We start from the raw sequence: 19,552 nt of genomic DNA, 5'->3' as shown, positions 1-19,552 counted from the left end.
GTAACCGAATTTCGAGAATAGAGAAATAAATACACTTGAAGAATAGGACAAACGGCCGGAAAATTTAAGTTACTTCCAGATACTGAAAATTCGAGTAATGGGGGTTCGAGATATCGAGGTTCGACTGTATTATTATTCCTATGTGTCATAATGAGGAAAGCAACGGGAAACTACCTCACTCCTCATTTCCCTAGTACGCCTCTTCAGTGACACCTAGGCCATCTATGACAGCTAATGGTGAACCTGTTGAGGATCCAATCAGCCTTCGGGCTGAATACCCAACATACATACATATGTGTCATAAATGAGGGTGATTAGGTACATTTTCTTGTAACTTTTTTTTTTTTTAATTTAATGGTCAATTCACATTTTAACTGTAGATATGTATGCCTTTAATCCTGCCCTTTTTCACTTAGACCGTGGGGCAATATATGTGATGAAATCCCAGAATTAAAAAATCTTTCTATTTTTGATTTCTAAAAGTTGGCAGATATGCAGGAGTAAATATTAAGAAATATACACATTTTTATTGGAAAGAGCATACTTTACACTACTTCTCCACATAATCTCCAAGCATTTGTCATAACGTGGGACGAGTTTTTATATTCCAGTGTCATAGTCCTCCGCCGCCAGCGTACTGAGATATGTAGTCACGGCTCATTTAAGTTCTTCATCACCGTCAAATCTTTTTCCCGCCAGAAAGTCTTTAAGCTTCATAAGGAGATGAAAATCCGAAGGGGCCAAAGTCGGGCTATACAGGGGATGGTCGAAGGTTTCCCACTTGAATTGCTGCAAAAGTTGTTGTGTTATCGCAGCTGCATGAGGTCTGGCATTGTCATGAAGGAGAATGAGGCCTGTAGACGATAGACCTCGCCGTCGATTTTGTATTGCCCGCCGTAATTTCTTTAATGTTTCACAATACGCATTAGCATTAATTGTGTCTCCACGGGCCATAAAATCAATGAGCAGTACACCTCGGCAATCCCAGAAAATGGTTGCCATGAGTTTCCTGGTGGACAGAACTGTCTTGAATTTTTTTTGGTTTGGTTGGTGAATGAGCATGATGCCACTCCATTGACTGTCGTTTACTCTCAGGTGATGCATAACAAACCCACGTTTCGTCCCCAGTAATGATGCGAGTCAGGAAAGAGTCTCCTTCATCGGAATAATGTCCCAGAAACATCAGTGCTGCAGCCATACGCTTGGTTTTGTGCTCCTCTGTAAGCATGCGAGGGACCGACCTTGCACAGATTTTTGAATAATGCAGATGGTCTTTGATAATTTCATGAACAATTGTTCGAGACACATTAGGAAAATGTTCAGAGTTCATCAATTGTGATGCGCCAATTGTTCCTCACGCTTTCATCTACTGTGATCAGGGTCTGTAATGACAGATGGTCTCCCTGAACACTCCTCGTCATGTGTATTCCCCCTCCCCAGGTTGAAGTTGCGACACCAGCGCCGAACAGACGACTCGTCCATCACATTGTCTCCATACACCTCCATTAATTGGCGTTGAATGTCACAAGGTCGAACATTTCGTGCATTAAGAAATTTAATCACGGCCCTCACTTCACAACTGGCAGGGTTCTCAATTTGTTTAAACATTTTAAACGATCACACACACAACACAGGCAATACTAGCGTCACGCAACCTCGCACAGAACAGGCAGACAAGCCACTGACGCGGTCTGACCTTGCCCAGTGGTTACCAGAGTCGTCAGCGCTTCATGAGGCACTAACGGGTACTACTTTCCGGATGGCCCTCTTATATTGCTATCATCTCTGGTAGAGGATGAAAGAGACTGAATGATCCGTGAAAATGGAGGAAAAACCAGGAGAAATATAACAGGCAAGGGTACCTGTAATTTTTAATTCTGGGGGTGCGAGTCCTAATGCTTTAATCAGTTTTGTGTAAATTGAATAGTTGGCAGAGATATATATCTTTATTTCCACAAAATACAAGTCATGTCTTAAAGAAGAAAAACTTCATCCAGCTCATTACAAGGTGGTAGTGTCCCGAGAACGGATGTGACATTCCCATGCATTAGAGCTATGCTGATGCGCTGAATAAGAAAAGCAGTTGATCACATATCGTTGGAAATCCAAGCAATGCATTGGCCGAATTATTTTATAAAATGGAGGCTATTATTTCCCCAGGTACCACTCGATTAAATGACTACTGGTGTGAAGAAGAATTTGTCCAACAAATCACTATATTTTCTTCTTTTAGCATTTTCTTTATTCGCGGCTGCACCTCCAGCACTTGTTGACGAAAAGGAATGATTGGACTGGGCGAATGTGTCGGTACAGGTAAATCCCACGGGAGAGATCTACCCGTTTTCCATGGCACAAGTTTCATTTTGTCTGAACAGCAGCAGCCAGTGTGCTCTCGTATAGAAGGAACTTTTGCTGAAACCAGAGCCCGCAAGATGACATCATTTGTAGTGGAGTGGCGGATGTGTCTACCTTTACTTTTCACAAAGAAAAGGCCATGGAGGCCACGTCGATCAACGCAGGCACCACAAGCTGAGCATTGGTGAGGCTTGCAGACGGCTGCTCCCAAACATAAAGCCACAGCAATATGGAAACTCTCATTGCAAAGATGAAGACCAAGAGAAGGTGAAGGTAATACTTGGAGCCATGCACCACATTCAGGAGAAGAAGTAGCGAGGAGCTGGACTTTGTCTTGAAGACTACTAGGTGGCTGCTGCAGAAGCGAGTGAAGATGACTGATAAGAGGAGCATCCCAAGCAGGTTGAGTACCCCTGTTGGAATACTTTTGAGACACATCTCTTACCTAATCATTACATTGATTTATATCACTCAGTGTCTACCACAATTTTATCATCAATGATTTCTTTTTTCACTAGCACATCACTGTCCACGTTGATGTAGTTGGCAAGATTCACACGGTCAGGATAATTTTAACCGAGCAAGTTGGCCATGTGTTTATAGTCGCACAGCTCTCAACTTGCATTCGGGAGGTAGTGGGTTTGAATCCCACCGTCGGCAGTCTTGAAGATGGTTTTCTGTGGTTTCTCATTTTTGCTTCATTTTCCTTTTCAACGTGATCACAACATTACTAGGGCTCATGAACTCATAACATTCACTTTTAAACCAGAAATACTTAGGGTAGCTCTCTTTTTTTTTTTTGCAAGTACAGTGGTATATCACGTCTATCTATTGTGCTCTATTGTGTGCAAAATTTTTGGCAAGAATTTTACTTAACCGCCTCCAGGCTATTTCTAAGAAGATCCTCTCAGAGTCTGTGTGGATTTCGATCCTCTGGAAGCACTGTTGATTTGATTTTCTGTGCAAGACAACTCCAGGAAAAATGGAGAGAGCAACAAAATCCACTCTTCTTAGTCTTTTTTGACCTGGAAAAGGCCTTTGACTCGATTTCAAGACCTGCTATGTGGACGGTGCTGAAACACTTTGGCTGTCCTCAGCATTTTGTTGATCTAATCCAGGCTCTCCATGATGGCATGACCGGTCAGGTTTGCCTTCAGAATAAAATCTCTGATGAATTTCCAATCACTCGTGGATTAAAACAGGGTTGTATACTTGCTCCAACGCTATTTGCACTGCATGTGGCTGCAATGCTCTATGAATCACCTACAAACAATCCAGGTGTAGAGATCAGATACCGTTTTGATGGAGGTCTTTTTAACATAGGTCGACCTTGCTCCCAGAACCTAACCTAGGTTACAAAGATTACCAATATGCTGTAGGCAGATGATGCTGCATAACCTGCACTCACACCAGAGGAGTTACAACAGTCGGTTAACTGCTACAAGAGTGCATGTGATCGATTTGGTCTCACAATTAATGTTCAAAAGACTAGGATCCCAGCACAACCTTCACCAGGCACAACCCTTCCACAGTTCATCATCTCCATCTCAGATGCATCTTTGGAGCAGATAGACCACTCCTCACACCTGGGTAGTATCCTATCTGTGCGCTGTAACTGTCAAGAGGATGTGGAGAAGAGAATTGGTGCTGCCTATGCAGCATTTGGGCGACTATCGCACCGGGTCTTCATGAACAAAGATCTGACCGTGAACACAAAGCTTATGGTGTACCAGGCTGTTGTCATCTCAGTATTACTGTATGGCTGTGAAACTTGTACCCTATACCGACGTGACCTTAAAAAGCTTGAGCGCTTACACTAACAAAAGCTTCAATCAGTCCACAGGATCAAGTCGGAAGACTACATCACCAACCTAGCTGTTCTTGAGAAAGCGCATGCTAATAGTATAGAGTCATCCATAATTGACCATCAGCTTAGGTGGATTGGAACATGTCCGCCGAATGGATGATACAGGACTTCCACGTCAGATTCAGTTTGGTGAACTCTCTTCTAGCACCAGACCTCGTGGAGGTCTTAAGAGGCGCTGTAAGGACCAATTTAAGCATACAAGGAAGTTGACAAGTCTGAATCCACAAACCTGGGAATCGCTTGCTGAAGATCGTTCAACCTGGCGACAGATCATTCCAGGTGCTGTCAAGACGTTTGAAGGGAAACGGCGCAGTTATGAAGAAGCCAAGCGACGAGCACAAAAAATCAGAGCAGCTCAACCACACCCTCCTCCAACAATTCTGTGTGATCTGTGTGGTCGTTTGTTCCACACATCCACAGACAGCCTTGAGTTCAGAGTGAAGTGACACGTAAGAAGATTATACTTGGAAACTACTTAAAGCCAACGATGACTGTTGTTGTTGTTGTTGTTGTTGTTATCATTATTATTATTATTATTGTGGGTCACAGGCTGACGATATCCTGACATGCTTACCTAACATGACGACATGTTGATCTGAAAAGATATGAGGATATATAGGCTGTTATACTCTCTCTGAAAATTACACAGAGAATTAAGATATATAAATATACTTTCAAATTAACCACATCTAAATGCTTGGAGCATACCAATAACATCCACCATTATAACACATGACAACATAAATCACATCATAAGAAATACACACTTTTCCCTCAATATACAAAATAACCACTGATCACATGTATATTCATAACACATGCCAACACTATCCACCTTCATTACCTATAACATTGTCTGAAACACACACTTCCCTCATTAGGCCTATATAAAATAACCAGTGAATTTACACAACATAACACATTAAACTAACTTGTACAATGACCTTGCTAGGGAAATATTACATTTAGATTTTCTCCATCCCTTAACACACTAAATTCCACTGTACGTATTTGCACAGTGAGATATCTTCTTCCTAGCTTGACTCTGTATACAATCTGACTAATGAGAAATGCAGGATAAAAAACTGTAGCCACATAACCTCAAAGAGCATACAGGAATGAAACCCTGCCATTGAAAGGATGTACAGGGTACTGATAGCTTTCTTCTCCTAGTGTTTCGATGAACTCATAGTAATGTGTGTGCTATTACATACTCCCTTGAAGTTGAGTTTATATACCCTCATGCCTCATCACACTCGCCGATAACGTAGCAAGTAACAGACTAGTGCATGGTATGATACCACAGTGAATATATACTGACAGTATGAAGGTTAGCACTTCGCAGCAGACTTCCATAGATGTGCAGTAACACCGAAGTCAGTCGGTTGTCCAAAGCAAAAGTCAAGAGTCGAGACCAAATTCTCGAAGACACAAACAGACAAGACCACAATTCAAAAAGACAAGTTGATTGCACAATTCATATAGGACAAACACTTCCAGCAAACCAGCCATTAAACAAACTTTTCAAATCACATGGTTCTCCCACCAGCCATCATTCCTGTCGGCATGGTTTTCCGTGGTTTCTCATTGATACACCAGGCAAATGCTGGGGCTGTACCTTAATTAAGGCCATGGTCGCTTCCTTCCAACTCCTAGGCTTATCCTATCCCATCATCGCCATAAGACCTATCTGTGTCGGTGTGACGTAAAGCCACTAGCAAAAAAAAAAAATGTATAATGTCCAATAATGGACCATTTATATTGGTAGGTCTGATACTGTGACATGTCCTTTCCCTATCCAGATTGACATAATCATGCTGGTATCCACACACTGAGAAGTTTGTTCTTTACTACAGTCCAATTGAATGACGTGACAAGAAATTCCATGACAGGCTGTACCATGTGTTTTGATTCTTCTGTGGCCCATACCAGTATAGATGATTGCAGAACACACATTGAATCTATGAAACACAAATTACATGGGAGAAATAAGGCAAATAATAAACCAATAACAAATTTATTTGTCAAAAGTAGTGGGCAAAAGTGTTACAAATGCAGAGTTGCTTTTTATATCCTTCCTTCTGCACTAGTAAATTTTATGGCTAGTAACACAAAACAAGACATAGATCGATATTTGCAAAGTATGCCATTTTCCTTAGCTGCTGATGCTATTAATGATGCCAATATTCTTGAGCTTTACCCTTCGGTTATTTCATTTTATAAGCCAGGACAGTGTCAGGTGTAGACGTAATTTTATCATTATTAGATTAGAGAATGCTGGTAATACAGGTGCAGGTATTCTTTTGCTTGTAAACAGTGAGTTTCCTACTCTAAATATTCCTTGGAAAAATTGTATAGCTGTTTCTTCTGATGATGCTAACTCATTGATTGGCAGTAATAAAGGCTTTGTCAAATATGTCAGAGACAAACAGTCTTCTTCTATTTTAGTACAGAGATGTCCATGTCATCTGATCCGTTTAGCTGCTCGAAATGCCTATTTGCCAGTCAATGTTGAGCATTTTCTGGTTCAACATTTCTATTATCTTGAGAAAAGTTCCAAGAGACTTAGCACTTTGAAAGTATATCAAGAGATTGTGGTACTAAACCTAACAAGATTTTTTATTATGTAAGTGTCCGGCTCCATGGCTAAATGGTTAGCGTTCTGGCCTTTGGCCACAGGAGTCCTGGCTTTGATTCCCGGCACGTCGGGAATTTTAATCATAATTGGTTAAATTCGCTGGCACGGGGGCTAGATGTACGTGTCATCTTCATCATCATTTCATCCTCATCACGGTGCGCAGGTCACCTACGGACAGGTCAAATCAAAAAGACCTGCATCTGGCGAGCCGAAGTTGTCCTCGGACACTCCCAGCACTAAAAGCCATACGCCATTTCATTATGTAAGAGCCGGGCTGAGTGGCTCAGACGGTTGAGTTGATGGCCTTCTGAATCCAACTTGGCAGGTTCGATCCTGGCTCAGTCCAGTAGTATTTGAAGGTGCTCAAATATGTCACCCTCGCGTTGATAGATTTACCGGCACGTAAAAGAAGTCCCGCAGAACAAAATTCTGGTACATTGCGCTGCCTCTGAAAACCATCAAAAAGTAGTTGGTGGGACTTAATAATATTACATGTGTAAGTATATGTTGGGTTTCTTTTCTTCTTGAACGTATCACCAGGATTCTGGATCACCGAGCTTGATAGCTGCAGTCGCTGAAGTGCACCCAGTATCCAGTATTCGGAAGATAGTGGGTTCGAACCCCACTGTCAGCAGCCCCGAAGATGATTTTCTGTGGTTTCCCCATTTTCACACCAGACAAATGCTGGGGCTGTACCTTATTAAGGCCACAGTCGCTTCCTTCCCACTCCTAGCCCTTTCCTGAGCCATCGTTGCAATGAGACCTGTCTGTGTCGGTGCAACGTTAAAAAAAAAAAAAAAAAAAAAAGGAATTCTGAAACAGTGAGAAGCCGTAACACTAATGTTTTGCAGGGGATTAAGAAAAAATTCACAAACCAATCTTAAACAGTGAGGGCTTTCTTTCTTGACCCCAGGATAAAGTTATACTGTTGCTTTCTTCAGATGTACTATTCATTTTTAATTATAAATTTATTTTTACAACAAAGTAAACTTAATGGTCTTTTAACAGACTTGCTGGTAAGGTTTATTAAACCATCTTATGTACAAGTACGAGTTGCTTCAAATACTGAAGTGGATTTTAAAAACAGAAAGCACGAAAACAGAATATGAAGACATGGTGATTGTTGCTAAATGAAGGGCTCGTTTGAAAGAAGGAGAATTAAGTAGTGGTATTAAGCAAGAGTTTTATTCCTCTGTTAGGGAGTTTTACGTTTCAACTTGTGATAACGTTGTGAAAAAATTTCCTTTTGATGATGAGTTTTTGAAACATGCAGAGGTTACTAATTTAAATCTGAGGTTTTATTTTGATCCACTCTAGAATATTTGATTAATATATTTTCCAAAATTATAGCAGATTCAGAACATGATAAACATGAATCAGAATTTGCTTTTTACCCGTGTGGCATTTTATGATGACTCGTTGAATTGTACTTGGATTGGTGTTGCTTGGGATAAAGTCGCAAATTTAAAGAATGCAAGTGGTGAAATAAAGTATAACACTCTTGGTAAAGTTATGTATGCTATTTTATCAGTGCCACACAGTAATGCACAAACAGAAAGAATATTAAACATTGTAAGAAAAATCAAACTGAATTCATGTCCTCATTAAGTACCAATACATTGGCATTGCTTATTGAAAAATAAATATGGTATCAGATGGTGCTGTACGTTTCAAGAAAGATTCATTTAGAAACAGTTACAAGAGGTGAAACATTCTACAAAACCATATGTAGACCAGACTAACCAAACAGGTAATTAAACATGAACATTTCTTTTAGGTTTGATATATTTTAAAAGTGAAAATTCGAGGCACCTGTGTCGATGTTACCCTTTATTCTTCAATTACCCTGATTACTGATTCCCCACTCTGAAAATTGGCAGGTCTGATACTGTGACATGTCCTTTCCCTATCCAGATAGACATAATCATGCTGGTGTCCACACACTTAGAAGTTTGTTCTTTACTACAGTTTGATTGAATGCGGCAAGAAATTTCATGACAGGCTGCCCAAGCTTCTTCCAGATATCAGCTGATACATCATCAGGGCCCCATTCTTCATCACTTTCTTAAGCCGTGAATAATGGTGCATGTTCAGGCATGGGATGAGGGTGTGGAAACTCTTCTTTACAGACAGCAGCAAGATAGTTGGTCCATCGTTTGAGGATGGTTGATGGGTCTTACAGGATGTTGTTGTCTGATCGTTTGATGTACAGAACATGGCTAATATCTTGCAATACCAATACAAATGGTCCGTTATTGGACATTATAAATTTTCCAGCTAACTCATTCCTGGTTGCCAGCGTTTCGCCCCAGTGTGCTAAGTTGGACTCATCAGTTGATAAATAGCACACCTACCAAGACACATGGCTAGTGCATACCGTGGAGGCCACTGCATAGGCTACTTGGAGCCACCGGCAGTGCCAATGCACTATGAGAGACTTTGTCTCATTACCAAAAATTGATGCCTGCTTGGCCATCAGATGATATAGATGTTGATTCCCTTAGGGAACCTGAAATATTTGTCCGAATGAGTAAATTTATAATACCAATATAAATGGTCCATTGTTGGACATTATATATATAATTTTTTTAAATTTTTTTAAATTTTGCTAGTGGCTTTATGTCGCACCGACACAGATAGGTCTTATGGTGACGATGGGTTAGGAAAGGCTTAGGAATTGGAAGGAAGCGACCATGGCCTTAAGATACAGCCCCAGCATTTGCCTGGTGTGTAAATGGGAAACCACAGAAAACCATCTTCAGGGCTGCCGACAGTGGGATTCGAACCCACTATCTCCCGGATGCAAGCTCACAGCAGCACACCCCTAACCACACGGAAATTATTATTAGTATTATTTTTAGTATTTAGACTCTTCTAGTTGATCGCTTGCAGATGGGCATCAAGACTATTCAAGAAGCCTTCTCCAGTTCCATTTGCCTTGGAACCTTTGCATTTTTATTTCTTGAACACAAGCATTGTCAACCTTCCTGTTCTCCAGAGTTTCTGCTAACTCTCAGTGATGGCTAGTCAGTGTTCCTATGTTGACTGTAGTGAATCTCAAAGGGACTAACTTCTTTGGCCTGCTGCATCCTTGAGCCTGTAGCCCTTGCCAATTTCTCATGTTACCTAGGTGAAAGCGACACACAGCTCTTTGGGGTAATGTCCTAGCATGATCCATTCATTCAAATGTCTAGCACAAGTAGGCAGTGTTGGGGTGCTCATCTGTCATAGAAAATTGCTTCGGCATTGACCACTAACTTCAAATCTCATCTTTGAACTGCACCAATCGTTATGTCCTGGCTGTGGAGCTGTAACATGCATGTAGTATTTTGTTCTTTGTTTCTCAGGTTTATTCTTCCTCCTTTCTTGACTCCCTCTTGACTTAGAGTCTAACGTTACGTGCCGAGTACTATAGTGTTACTTGTTCTTAAGACTAGAACCGTTTATTTTACAAAATTCAATCCAGACCACCACCACCACCACCACCACCACCACCACCACCACCACCACCACCACATTATACTATAAGGCTGTAGCACTTGTAACTGCTTGGAGAAATTGAAAATACTAAATGGATGAAGGGTCCCTAGGATAAAGTGTAAATAACAAAATTGGGCACCACCTGCAAAAATATTTACAGGAATAATTGACTCGCTGAGCATGACAGAACTCCCTCTCCCAAGGCGACAGTCATCAGGGTGACACTGCTCCAAACTTGCTATATAACCGTACCTGTTACTGTTTACCCCTGAAATTACATTTAGGTAACATGCCACGTTTTCACTCCATCAGTAAAAGTTATCATAAGTTTAACTATTAAATTTACTGAGAATTGAAGTTGATCAAAAATTCTAACATCACGCACAATATACAATTACATTTCCATCTTGCCTATTTCACAAACAACATAATATAATTCTGTAGCCATCACTTTAAAATTTGCACTCTACATACATACCTCATGTTGTATCCCTTATAACAGATTCAAACACATATTATTTTCACTCAACATATTAATTAATAAGGACAAGGTGCCACAACTAGCGTTATGATTTAAAACCAGTTATTTGCTAAGTGCTTCCCTAGCATAATACTCTCTTAGTAAATCTTGAGTTCTGGGCTTTTCCAGTTGCCACCACTATCTATAAGTTGGTTGATTGCTCCTAAACATCACCACCCAGGAAACACTACACCAATTCCACTGATCTTTATCCAGATTACAGACTGCTTAGCCTCTTACTGACAGTTTAGAAGACAAGTTCTTTGTCCCATTTTGACCTTGTGTATACATTGAATAAGAAGCACCATCACCGTTTGAGAATACCAAGTACTGTCACTGTATGAGGTATTAACATAGACACATCAGCATGCTAGGTGAAATCAAATCATATCTTAGCTACATACATTTCAAGTCAGGTGTTTGCGAAGAAAATATCAAATTAAGTGAAGCGAAGAGAACTGCAGCCAAACAAGTATAAAATGAAAACTGTTCACACACTAAGTCCATACAGATTTATGAATCTGAATGCACAGTGGACAATGTAACAGAATAATGACCCAGTTACATTCTCGCATAAGTTTATAAAGGCTCTCTCCACATTAAATAGCAACAAGCATGTTGTATTCTTCCAAGAATGAGCAAGTAATGAACAATTGGCCTATTTTTCATCAAGTCGTATTTAGTTCCGTGAACCACATATTACCTCCACACTACACATATAAAGGCTGCCCACAATGTGCATTTCCACGGCGAGGAAAAAAAAAATCCATAGTCTTACAAAGCATCACCATGTAGCATCTTCCACCAACCGCTCACTGGGAATGTCAGTTAACGAGCAAAGCACTCTTGACTCCGTAATTATGCAGTAATGCTCCCGTAAAGGACTTGTGCAGCACCCACTTCGCGGTATCAATTGTCAACAGTATCCTCAATAGCAATAATCAGCAACTGTAACAGTCATGCACAATAATACCAATAAACTTGTAGCATGCACATATATAGACTCACTCCATGCAGTGCAGCGTCCACCGAAATCCACATGTTGCAACACTTTAAACCAACTTCAACTGTCTTTACCGATATAGTAGCTGTTTTCCCGGTTCCATAATCTTTACTGCTATGCCATGTGCAGATTCTTACACAAATTAAAGTTACCCCAATATAAAGATACACAGATACAAAATTCCCTACTACCAGTTCTTCTTATAATATAATGTTATTACATCTCAATTTAAAACTCACAAGATATTTACTACTTTATATTAAAAATTATTTTATGAAAATTTCCTAACCTAAAATTGTGAATCATACTCTTGTACCGTTACACACTGGACATTTGACCACACAACATACCCAGACTCCGACAGTTCTAAAGGGGTGTATGGTTACCCCTGCCACGCAGGCAAGTAATTTAATTACTAATGAGTTCATCTCATTACAGACGCCTTTGGTAACTGCCCCTAACCTGGAGTACAGATGCTACCTGATGGATTTCAGTGGCATTTCCTCCTGTGAGGGTCTCTCGCTCTCCCAAAGTAGCTCATCTGCCCAAAGTCATTGGCTCTTTTAGGGTGTCAGGTTATTTCCTGCTGCCCAACACTTGGCATTGAATTGCTGGCTGAACAGTGTACCCTATTACTCTAGCAGGACATATATATTATATGGCCAGACAAAAACGTTTTACCACAATATCTTTGTAAATCGTTAGTTGGCTACACTGATTGGTAATCATTAATTAGAGCAACTATTCCAGTGGAAGTTTACTCCCATAACAGTGATATGTGTACTTTGTTGAGTCATAACTTGGTTTGTGGAATATCTTATCCTCAAAGTCAAATGGAAACCTGCATGCTTGACCATTTCTAAATAGGTTCATGGTTTGATGATGAGGCTTATCTCGAAGTACGATGTAACAGTTGAAGCTTACAATTTCAGACGCATGTATGTACTGTATGTGAGACTGATTTTCATTATATCATTATCCCCATGTATGAAGTAACAGCTGCAAGGGGGAACGACAGCTCAGTGACATTGACATTAGCTTTTCACCAAAGTTGTTACTGTTCAAATCTCAGCCAGTGAATGTAGACTTTTTGAAACAGGCATTTGATATTGTTTTGTGTCTACATCAAATAGTAGGTTCAGTGGCATATGATCACAAGATTTACAGTTTGTAGAACTCCAATTTTAAAAATAACAATCAGCATGACTTCATATCTCAGTTCATCATTTTGAAATTCCCTTCCATTTCCTCAAAGTAAATGTCTAAATATTAACTCTCTACATGTATTTCATATGAAATTTATTACTTTACAGACACACCCAGTGAACGACCACACACATCAGTGGATAAGGCTGTAATGCGCTCAGATGCAGCAGCTGAGTTAGATCGGCTCACTCGTAGCAAGAAACCTGCAACTCCAGATCAGAATTCATCTGATTGTTGAACTCCAGTATGTGATTAGACTTAAATGAAAGAAGCTTGTGTGGCTTGTGTGGATGATACATCTAGTTGTCTTCTTGCGAGCATAAGTAGCAAGTTGAATGACAAATTTGACTATGAATGTCATTACACATGAAATATCCAGAACTCTTATATTCTAAAGATGTATATTTTTTCTGTATCCATTAATGCCATTTTGTGTGAAAGAACTATTAGGATAGGCTCCACTTTGGTACTATCCACTTTAAGACTAATTTGCATTGGCCTGTGATAAAAATGAAATGCGCATGTCTTGGTAAGTCATCTTGCTTTGAGGTGCAGTCAACATTCTAATCAAAATAGTTGTGCTGAGGGAAAGTAGAGACTTTTCTTGTTGTTGTTGCTTTCTAAAAGCTAGCTACCAGATACTCTTTGTGACCTAAGTTTTAATTTATTTATTCCTTCCACACAAAACGGTAGTGCTTGGAAACACATCTTTTAATTTGGAAAGAGCCTGTTTTCATGTCAAGGGTATCTAATTTTTGCTGCTGTTATGCCTATAAAGTGTCATATTTATTACTTTAAGAACTTCTCCAAAGAGAATTATTACTCAAAGACATGCTACTGTGTGTGTAAATGAATGAATGGATGAATGAATTAATTAATTAATTAATTAATGTATGAGTGTGAAAGTGTGCCCATTGTAAAGTGTGAAATGAAAGGAATTTTCGCTGTACAGTCATTACATAGTTTGTTTAAGATTATTTGTTATTTGTTTCTATAAAATTTATAAGGCAAGGTCAAATTAATTATATGTAATGCAGAGGAATTGCACAATTAAAGTACATTGTAAATAACAGGTTGAGGTAGCTATGTTTTGCTATAGGACTGCTTTGTCAGTCTCATTTTAGGGGAAACAAGAAGTGTAACACAGTATTTCCAGTTTGGAAGTAATTTAATTACTAATGAGTTCAATTTGATTTACCTACCAACAGAATATTTTTCAAATGTGCCGCTACAAATTTTTATTCTCTTGAAACCTTACTGAACCATCTTTTTAATGTAGAATGTATGCTTCTTCATTTAAATATTTTAACGTTTTGATCAGTTGGTTTCCTGCACACACATTTAACGCAACCAATTTTGCTAAGTCTACGGAGAAAATAAAAGATGTTATACCTATAATCTGTATCATATTCTGGTCAGTACATCTGTGCAAATACTCAAATGTGATAGGTATTTTTAAGGGACTATCCATTCCTTTGTAATTAGTTGTTTAATGTAGTTTCCATTGAATTTATTATCCTCTGTTTCCATTACATGCGTATTGAATTCAGCACTGTAGGAATATGAGGACAAGCAAAAATCAGATGTTATTTCAAATCATTTGTTATTAAAATTGAAGAGACATTGGTTTTTCATATTGCGCTGTCCAACTTTGCAGTGAATTCCTACAACTGTCAATGCCTCTGAACTATCTCTATTTTTATAATAGATATTTTGTCAGAAGAAATATTTATTAGGATCCTTCATTTTTCAGTATAATTAGCTGTAAAAAACAGTTGGGGAAATTTGTAAAAACAGTGCTCCTTGTAAAATGAGATAAGTACTGAACACTCCAGGTCCAGCACAGTTCAGGCGGTCAAGCAGCATACATTTATTGATATAAAGTGATTTCTTAATATATATGTTGGGGGGGGGGGGGTGTAAGTGACTAATTAATGTCTAACCCTTTTACTGTTTAATTTTTTTTTTAACAATTCATTTGGAAACTCATCAAAGACAGAACATAGGCAAAAATTGTTAAACGAAAGATGAAAGAACTGTTTTAGAAAAGGGAGAGATCTCATAGGGTAGGAATATACTAAGCATATTTCTGTGCTAAGCACTCATCATCCCATAGGTGCAAGAAGGATTTTATATGGGGCACAAGTAATATGTGCTTCACACACTAAATAGTTGGGAGGAATTAAAAGATGGGTGGAATGGTAGAATGAGGTGGCAATGTTGAAATTACCAGAGTTCAAAATAGTTCACTCTGAACTTAAGAATAAACCTGAGAAACCAACAACAAAACACTATATGCATGTCATGGCTCCACAGCCAGGTCATAACGATAGGTGCACTTACTTCGTCATCTGCCAGTTACAGAACTACCCTTGTCTTCTATATTGGTCTTGCCTCTTACTTCACTGTCCCTGATATAACAAGTATAAAAGCACATCCAAATATTACAACACCTCTCTTTTAATTCTCTCTCACTTGTTCAGTGCTGCCTTTGTAAAATATTTCACTATTCAGGTCCACAAATGTCCTCTGCACATAGAAACTGAGATTTCATAAAGGCCATCCCTTTCTATCATTTTGTCCATCTTTTACCATATCCCTACCCTACAGCTCAGAAACTCGACGCAAACCCTCTTAAGATTGCACACAATTCTGTTGCATTATTCCATATCAAACTAATTAATCTGCTGCCCATGCTAGTACCAATTAATGTTGAAATGTGTTAATTTTGTACTCTTCGTTAATATTAATGTCTGTTACATCTTCTTACCTGTAATAGTCTTAACCCCTTCCTGCAGTTTGATAATTACTTTAAATTAGTAATGGAAGATTTACAGCCTAAGTGGAATTCATGGTATTTTTTCTTGTTCTGTTATATTCAGAGGTGAAATAAATTATTTGCTGAATGTATTATGAGTAAAAATATGTATTGTATTCAGAAAGAAAAGTATCAAAATATGAAATACTCTTCATCTCTTTCATATTGTGTTAATCCTTAATTTTTGTTCTTTGGTCCACAAACTAAACATAAATATATGGATTTTTGTGAACTATTTTCAAGTCTGTAACATTGTTGTCTCTCAGAAATGCTAAGAAATACATGGAATTAACCCTGACAGTAACACGTCTATAAATATCGCTTTAGTTACACCACACGTTTCGAAGACGTGTCACTCAAAGCCTATTATTTAAAGTTACATTAAAGTTACCAGATGGAATGAACGAGGAATAGAGGTGGTGGAGGGGATAACTCTCCCCTCCTTAAGAGGAATAGATGGCATTCATTCGCACAACACGTCAGAAAAACGTATGGTGTTACTGTCAGTGTTAATGGCATTAGAGATAATAAATCATCTCTCTTGGGGCCGATGACATAGATGTTGGGCCCCTTTAAACAACAACAAGCGTCATCATCATCATCATCTCTCTTGGTTTGTGTCATTTAAATAGATTTGTAAGTCAAGATGAAGGAACAGAAATCTCATTGTATATTTACTTGTCCCTCTCAAAATTTGAAACTTCTATCTTCTTTTTTTTTTTTTTTTCATCACCAGGTACTGAAATTTAATTATAAGTGTTTCCAGCTACTCATACTTAACGCTTTAAGCTCATGTTGGAAATGTTCCAACATAATGTTTACTCCAAGAAAAATTTGTTTTAATGGAAGAATTTAAATAGCAAGCGATTCTCAGGCTATACCCTGACTTTAGAGGATCCATTGCCTTCTGGATTCCCTGATTTGGGCAAACAAGAACTCGAGTGAAGATGATTGTCTCTAACTTATTCGGGAAGTGAGTATTGGGGTGCATTAGAAGCATTCTCTGAATTTCAAGTTAAAGATAGTTCCAGTTCATTAGAAGATGTTTTCTCTGACTGGGTAACGTAAAATCCTATCCATGCCGATTTTATGAAGTTCCCACATAATTTCACAAGTGAATATATAAAGGGACATTTGTAAATTCTGCATATTCACTGTTTGTGTAAGCATGTAAACTCATTTACTCCAGCTTGAATTTTGTAAAATAAATTGTTCTAGTCTTAAGAACAGATAACACTCCAGTACTCGGCACGTAAGGCTAGAAACTAAAAAGCAAATATCACAGCACTGTTCTCTTTTTTTCTTTTAATGGCTCATCACTGCTGCCAACTAGACTAGTTAGTTACATATTGAAATCACGAGACAGAACCATCAACAAACTAACATCAGTATAAGTATCAATAAATATTACGGAGGTCCCCTTACCCAAGTAAATGATCAATCGAGATATTCATAATTTAGTCTGTTTTCAAGCTCAGTGAGGAATTACGGAAATAAACTCTCTCTCTCTCACTCAGTCTAATGTTATATATTGCTGCCTTAGTTTGATATACACATTACTATAATTGTATTCTTTGATGTTTGCCTTGTGTAGATAATTCAGCTTCCTTCTTGAAATTTGCTATTACTTGTCGGACTGAAGGGAAACTATGCTGTAATAATTCACACATCAAATATATTACATGTACATATGCCGTAAGTCAATAAGAATACTCAAAGGCTAAGTCTGCAAACCGTACCAAAGTTGTGACAAGACATGGTTAGGTTAGGTTGATAACAAAATTTTCTTCCATTTCAACTGAACTGATCTTTACACCTGGTAACATTGCTTTCTCTTTCAGAGGAGTTCTTGCAAATTTTCCTTGCTTCTTATACATACTAGTTGAATTCTGTACGTATGAAATGGACCAAATAAGACCGTATTAATAAAATACTGCATTCGTCATTTATCGCCAACCACTTTATTAAATGCATTATTCGAACCTGCCACAATTCTACCTTCCTAGTATTACCCAAACAGATTTACAATCCTACAGAAAAAAGAAAATACACTTCACTTATTCCTGCAATTGTAACACTACTTATTTTCACAATACAGCAGTGGCAGTATGTAAATCTCGCAAGTCACAAAAAAAATCATGACTACATAGTGCCAACCTGCAAGTTTAACAGTTAACTGTGAGACGTCGCATCGGCAAGTAGATTCCCTAAACCGTATGGTTAACGACACTGAATCGAACCCAACAGTTAGAAAATAACCATAACCAAATACAGTAGAGACAATACATGACACACTGAAAGATATCGAGGGACAGCGATTAGAGCTCTGTCTAGCGGAGTGACCTGAGAGTTACTGATTCTGTCATAAGGGCACGTGTATTTGTTTGTGAAGTTTTTGGGGTTATTCATGCGTTTGCATTAAGTTGACATAAGTAAATAGTAGCGTGTATCATTCCTTTATATATCTCCTGTCAGTATGAGTGGAAAGATATGTGCTGCGTTTGGCTGTAATAACTATGAATTGCAGAAGGATTCACGGTCTTTCTTCCGTTTCCCTCGTTACAAGAAAATGTAAGTAAATACTGTGTTTGCATATATATTCTTCCAGTTACAAAGATATTTTTATAGAAGGCCTACTTCCTAAACTTCTGACCTGCACAACCCATATTTTAAGTGGCTTAAAATATAATAAGCCTATTTTATTGTATCAGTGCAGCAGTTAACCTTCAATACCGATGTGTTGTTGTAGGTGTCATCTGTGGGTTTTGATTTAATTCAGGAAAATGCATATGCATATGTATGTGTCTTGTTGTGTTCCAAGTTACCCCATTTGGAATGCCGTAATGCATTGTCAAGCACTGAAGAAAATATTGGTGATTTAAGAAATGTGATGATAATGCAAATTTGCTTTACCCTAATGTAGTGGCAAGTATTGCTTATTGGGAAATCTTGAATATTTTTGCGGCTAAATTTATAGATTTTCTTTCTGTTAGTACACTTCAAGTTAAAAGGAAAATTGTCCAGCTCTTAAATGTAAATTCTTTGAATCATGTGTGTAAGGAATGTGCTGCTAGATCCAGACTTCTATGAAACTCCTGCAATGAACACAGATGTATGGAAAGAGTCCAACTTTAAACTCCGATATGTCTTCACGCGGACTGCAGCACATGGCTTTCACCACAGAATTTGTCACCAACGAGGTTACGATCATGCTTCAACCCAATGTTCCTGTACGCTCTGCGGCTTGTATTGCCCACAGTACCACTTGATTGATTGTAAGGAGAGGATAAATTCCCTGAATTTCTATGCAAACGATGATAACTTTCAAGGGACCTTATAACCATTCTTTGTTAAAAGTACACAGTGTGTTTAATCAATCTATATTTATACATACTAACCTGTTAAATAATTCTTCATTCATGTATCCAGAATTGCTTTAGCAACTTTGAAGTTAATATTTTAGCAACACTTTCTTTCTAGACGTAATTTATTTATCCATTTCCGTGTATACATTTCCATTGGTATTTGAATTTAGCGCGAATTTTCAGGTCGCGCCACTAGGAGCGTCACTTGCGAATTGTCTCCCATTTTAACAAGGCTAAATCCGGAAGTGTTGTGTATTGTTTCTATTGTATTTGCTATAACCTAATACCTGTCCGCTTCCG

The 19,552-nt window shown here is 38.5% G+C and overlaps 1 protein-coding gene across 3 annotated transcripts in view; it reads left to right on the top strand.

Moving 5' to 3' along the window:
* The window catches only part of Dlic (dynein light intermediate chain), a 316,288-nt gene extending 300,311 nt beyond the window's left edge, over window positions 1–15,977 (top strand). For 2 of the 3 annotated variants that reach the window (XM_067145474.2, XM_067145473.2), the window contains one exon: window positions 13,177–15,977. In XM_067145474.2, the coding sequence (XP_067001575.1) occupies window positions 13,177–13,307 (131 nt within the window). In that variant the 3' untranslated portion in view covers window positions 13,308–15,977. The remainder of the gene's footprint in view (window positions 1–13,176) is intronic. The other variant, XR_010859834.2, reaches the window with a different exon arrangement.
* Window positions 15,978–19,552: the final 3,575 nt, after the last annotated feature.

The sequence above is a fragment of the Anabrus simplex genome, chromosome 4 (genome assembly GCF_040414725.1).
Source record: "Anabrus simplex isolate iqAnaSimp1 chromosome 4, ASM4041472v1, whole genome shotgun sequence".
NCBI classification, from domain to species: Eukaryota; Metazoa; Arthropoda; class Insecta; order Orthoptera; family Tettigoniidae; genus Anabrus; species Anabrus simplex.
The sequence above is the reverse complement of the archived record's forward strand: the minus strand, read 5'-3'. Positions and strand labels throughout refer to the sequence as shown.